This window comes from Tachypleus tridentatus, chromosome 8 (genome assembly GCF_004210375.1).
Source record: "Tachypleus tridentatus isolate NWPU-2018 chromosome 8, ASM421037v1, whole genome shotgun sequence".
Classification (NCBI taxonomy): Eukaryota; Metazoa; Arthropoda; class Merostomata; order Xiphosura; family Limulidae; genus Tachypleus; species Tachypleus tridentatus.
In genome coordinates, this window is record NC_134832.1 from 44,196,300 (window position 1) to 44,202,343 (window position 6,044).

Consider the following 6,044-nt stretch of genomic DNA (forward strand, 5'->3'; position numbering starts at 1 on the left):
CAAACAAAAATCCTGACAGTTTCACTGTATCAAAGCAGCCATTTTTATTTATCTTGAGGAGAATGGGGTGGGGAACCCTTCTGTTTCTGACCACTTTTTTTTTGGACAGAGATCTATCAACCTCCATAGATCCTGCCCTGGACAAGTAGGCATGTCTCTGTCTGTGGACAAAGATTCCAGTAACTGAGAGCATTAGCAAATAATCGTTTTGCATCTTGGGGTTGGAGAAGAAAATGGACACAAGGAACCATCCAAACCTGTATCCAAAGGAAGTGGATCCGAGCAGTCACTGGAAGGAGTGGCACAAACAGAAATGGAAGTATATGTAGATTAGTCAACCCTTTTAACCATGATGGACAAAACACTCTTCAGATGTTTTTCAAATGACTCTGCTGAAGGCACGGAGAGATCTGTCTGCACTTCCATGGTGGCAGTGGAATGGAATACAAAAGCATGTATCCAAGATGGAGGAGGGGAACAATAGCTTCAAAGCCTCTAGGTAGGAGATACTGTTCAGTCATCAAGCATTGAACCTCTTTCTCCTCCACCCAGTTATGGCAAGAACTGGAGTAAGAGGGGTGAATCACTACATCTAACACAGTGTGGTTCCAGTTTGCATTGGTAAACATTGTGGTCTTTGTCAACACAACAAGCACATGTTAAAGAACCATGACATGATGTCTTTGAGTGACAGCACTTCTGACACTGGAAATATCTGAGAGGGTTAGGAAGATATGGCCATACCTTACAGTTCAGGTAACCTTCCATAACTGTGACAGGTGGACATGATAATGTAAATATCAAAATCAAAACATTAATAGGCATCATAATTCCATCTTTGCAAGTGGAGATTCAGCTCACTGCAGAAATGTCTTGGCTAGAAAAACCAGTGAGGATCTACAGCTCAGGAATGTTCTTCAAGTCCCTCTCAGCAATAACTTCTCTTGAGGAATTTAGGGTAACATGGAGAGTTACCTTGATGGGTATATTTCTAATGCTCTTTAAAATTAGGAGGAGAGTTTGACATGTTTTGGTGAAGATGCTTCCACCAAAATATCTCCTGAGTGCAGCTTTCTTACTCACTTGGGGGATCCAACAAGTCCCTTTAATTCCTTTTGAATAAAAAAGAGAACATCTGCCCCTGCAATTTCTCAGACAATGAATGTAGAATGAGAAATCGAGGTGTTAAGTCTGACTTTGATGGAACTGTATAACAGTCATCCATAAGTGGTCATTTTCCAATGATCTGTTTTTTACTATTTTTTTTGTTCATGAAGAAGGGTATTCATAATAAAATGCCAGTCAGAAACATTACAGCAATGCCATGTTTTCGAAAGCACTATACCCAAACATCAACATTAGATATAACATTCACAACACCAGTTCAGTACGTCCAACACTGGTACTTGGTTGATCCTAGCCCAAGGTCTCCATCTGCAGGAAACATAGGTGGACGTTCAGATCTCGGAGGAGGTAAAGAAATTACAGAACCTTCTCTGAGAGGTTCCCTCACTACATACAGGAATCCACCTCTAGAGGGGTATGTACTAGATGTACTTCCACAGGGTCCCTAGAAGTGTTCTGTTTCAAAATTAAATAAAACCAAATTACGAGTAACAGATATTTTTATTACCTGCTTTTGAAATTCATATGTCATGTTGCATAAATCTCCTTATGATTCACAGCCTGCTCATGCTTTACCAAAAGTTATGACAGTACAAATTACCACCATTAAGTACCCCTTATATAACATCATTTCAGTGTGTACTCACTGACTGACTCACAGACAACACAGTAGTGGAACAGTGATATGAGGGACTAAAACACAAGACCTCTCCAGGCAGGATTTGACATCTTTTGGGGAAAATAACATATTCCAGTTTTAAGGGTATATAGTTTTTTTCACACCACCAGTTACCACCTAGAAATAAAACTATCAAGACAAGGGAAAAAAAATATATCAATCAAAAAATAAAATTACACAAACAAACAAAATAGTGAAAAATATTTTGAGAAAAGGTATCAATAACAATTAAACCAAGCCTAAAGCAATTACTGCAACTGTGTAAACTCCATTAACAATTGAGCTCTTGTTAATACAGTTAATTGCCATACTCTACTTGTACCTTCAAAAGAAAATTCATAATTTTTATCAAAATAGTGACTAATTTATCTCTCTAAATTAAAAAAAAACAGTTTTATCAATATTTAGACAATCACTGTTCTTCAACTTCAGTTGTTAAAGTGTGATTTAATTACCTATAACTCAACTTCAAAAAGTCAGACCTAAACACACCATGAAAGCTTTTCAGGTGTTTTTGACTGTAAAAGTCACTGAGGCATTCAGTTCAGCAATATACTGACTAAAGAGAAATGCTTAGCTCTGCATCATGAAACTAGAAGAAATAGGTGTCTGTGAACAACTTCTAGTATAATTAAAGCTCTCCTCCTTTAAAGTTTGTTAAAAGTATGCTTTATCATTCTGCACATCAGTTATAACGTTAAAATATATTTTGCAAAACAAGATAGTTAAACCATCTTGGATTAAACCATATGAAGTTTTACTTTGCTAAAAAATTGCTGTGTTACACTTTGTTCCAATGGAACATACCAGTTTATTACTTTAATGGATAGAAAAAAATCACCAAAATAATTGAAAGTCATATTATGTAAAATAATGTTAAACAGGGTTTGGCACATGTTATGTATATTAAACTTTTGTATTAACAACTTTTGAAAAGTTGTTTTATTTATTCACATATAATTATTTTTATGGTATACTGGTGATAGTCAACAGTGAAACTACATGCATTTTTAACTGTTTTTCAAATAAAAACAAAATAATTTTATTTATAGGAAAGTTTCAAAAATGTAGGAAAACAAAAATAAGTATTACAACAAAGACCAGCATTTTAACTTTTTCTTTAAAATTACAATGAAATTTTGAAAATCATGTATATAAAAATAGGATATTTTAATTTCAAAAGCTATATAATCTGTAGAATGTAACTGAAGTTTTATACATTTTCATCTGGTTATTTTTTCACAGTGTAGTAAAATTAATCATACAATGTTGATTAAATCAACACATATAGGTCTCATAAAATTAATCTTTTTTAACTTGTATAGTACCCAGTTTTCATCACTTGAGTACAGAATTAGAAAACTTCCAATCACTTAAATAGAAAAAGTAACTGTAGAAAACATCACTATATTTGAGAAATATCTCCATAAGTGATTATTATCCATATCTCTGCAATTTTATCAAATCTGTTCAAGACCATGACTGATGTAATCATATTTCTGATCCATCTATGTACAGTTGCTAGGCAAACTTCAAAATATTTTTGAAAATATTAAGCAAAGATACATTCACATATTCTAACCAGCAGACAGAGAAGTCTTAACATATTTTGCAGTAAATTTTAAAAATATGGCAAGACTCCAAATGATTCTTTTATACAAACTTCCCACCAAAACCCAAAAGCAACAATTTTTTTTTCAATTCTTGATAATGATGATTTTCCATATCTAAGCATTTAGAAATTTAAAGTGGTATCCAAACCTGTTTCTACATATATAAGTATAAAAAAAAAATGCAATAAAAGAAAAAAATATATATTCAAGACTAGAGAATAGAAAAATAACAAAATTTTCATTTCTATTGTAGTTTTCAACTCCCCACTCTCAACATACAAAGGAAAGTCTTAATATCCAACAGAAGATTAATAGAACAAAAACTGATCATTATGTGGATAACCAAAGTGAAAGAAAATGGCACTGTTAGCAATGCAAATAAGTACTCTCCATGGAATATAAATTCCATAATTTCTCCTTTAACTTTCAAAGAATTTGAAATAGGTACACAAACCAGCCATTGTCAATAGTATTTTCTTTGTGGAAATAATACATTTATACCAAACATATAACTAAGTATTCTGAAAAGAATAAAGAAAAAAATAAAATTAAGATGCACAGAAACAACGAATTCTCGCGTGCAACTAAAAATATTTCAAGTTAATTTTACTTTTAATGTCTTGGCCTTTACAAATAGTATCATTGTATGAAATACTAACAGGATCAGATGTAATTTTAATAATTGAGCCCTAACAATATCACAGTACTAGAATAACACTAATGTTTACATTATAAAAATATATAACTCTGAGTCTAATAACAGAGCATAAGCTAACAGTAAAACATTGTTCAATAATGATAACAGAAATGTAACATGCTCAGACTGAAAACCTACAATTTAATATAACTAAAAATGAAAAACTGTGAATCGAGAAGATTGATCGTTAGTTCTTAAATGCAGACGTATATTAAAATGAGACAGATAAACAAAAGCTAAAAGGTTCACATTTTCATCTCCTGATTCTTCTGTGTGAGTCGAATGATCAGAATTTTGTGCACCAACTTTCGGCTTAGAAATTTTCATTGTTTGTAACAATTGTTCTCGATCTGACATTTTAAGCGCCCGCTAAATAGACCCCTAGTGTTGGTGTTGAATACAAATGTATTAGTACTTTATAAATATAAACTGCTGTTAATTTATACTTTACTTTTATATATGTATCAATAAATCTTATGACTACTCCAAAATTTTGAGGTTAAATAATTGTAAAAAAAGAATCATTATCTTAAAAAAATCGCATCTAGATCTTAAAAATTTAAATCAGCTGCACCATAAAATACTTCGCGCTAAAATTTCGTAGTTAAAAAAAGGTATTATTAGCACTTTTTCAGTGATTGTGTTTGTTTGTTCGTATTTTTTTACAGCAAAGCGACATCAAGCTACCTGCTGAGTCCACCGAGAGGGAATAGAACCCCTGATTTCCAGTGATGAGATGTACTAAAGTCAACCAAGTTATAGATTGAATTTCATAAACTAATCATCTGTGTACAATAGTTTATACTCTTAATTATATTTCATGCGAATTCTAGTGACTTAGAATTCAAGTTCTTTGTGATATATATGTTATTGGTTTTTCAACCACTTTAATAAATAAACAGTATAATTTAATTTAATTTCACATATATACATATATATGGACCAAGAAAAGTGTGGGTAATATATTTATCTTTGGATTAATCACGTGTCACTAGATTAAATCGGTTTCGGGAAATTATATTCCTCATCAGTAACTATACTCATGGCTGATCCTTCGGATGGATTAAAATTAACATTACAAATAATTAACTAATTAACACTCTTATTTAAAAGTGCAGTCAGAGCCGACCGTAGGCAAAACTGTTGCTTTTGCAGAAATTTGTATCAGGCGCCCCTTCTGCCCATTTCAATTGGGAGAAGGGGCGCCTGATACAAATTTTGCAAATGAACAACAGTTTTGCCTACGGTCGGCTCTAACTGTACTCGTAAACAAGAGTGTTAATTTGTTAATTATTTGTAGATACTAAATAAAAGTTTGCAATTGATTAGGGAACCTGCTAGAAACAATATTATTTTAGATATATTGTTAACTTGTAATACAGAAAGGGTTGACATGAAACTTTTGGGTACAAGTGATTATTATTCAATTAGGTTTAATAGAAAAACATATGAAGATAAGAAATAATAAAATTTTGGGTCCAAATTTAAATAAACAAAGAAAGGAAGAGATGAAACAAGATTTATCTGCTGTGAAGTAGATAACTGAATTAATTGAGATACTGATCAAATGTGGAGCATTTTAAAGGTGAATTCTTGAATATTCGGAATCGGCATGTTCTTTATATTAAAAAGTAAATGGTGACTGCAATTATAAAAACCAGTTTGACTGACAAACATGATAAAATATAGATTTAAAGAAAACATTATAATCATAAGAATGATGGGAGATCGAATTGAAAATCACGAAATCGAAAACTAAAATATAATAAAGAATGCTGAAAACTTTAAAATTAACAATAAGGTATTTTTTACATACATTAAGGATAAGTAAAATGTTAGGATGGAAGTATTGGCTTTGAAAGATGATACAGGAAGTTTCATATCTAATGATTACGACATGGGTGAATTATTAGATTCTGATTTTTCTTGA

At 31.8% G+C, this 6,044-nt stretch overlaps 1 protein-coding gene across 4 annotated transcripts in view; it reads right to left on the bottom strand.

The window, feature by feature from the left end:
- Window positions 1-4,499, bottom strand: part of LOC143222304 (polycomb protein eed-like) — a 33,906-nt gene extending 29,407 nt beyond the window's left edge. For all 4 annotated transcript variants that reach the window (XM_076448650.1, XM_076448648.1, XM_076448649.1 and 1 more), the window contains exon 1: window positions 4,364-4,499. In XM_076448650.1, coding sequence (XP_076304765.1) covers window positions 4,364-4,471 — 108 coding nt within the window. In that variant the 5' untranslated portion in view covers window positions 4,472-4,499. The remainder of the gene's footprint in view (window positions 1-4,363) is intronic.
- Between the last annotated feature and the right edge of the window lie 1,545 nt (window positions 4,500-6,044).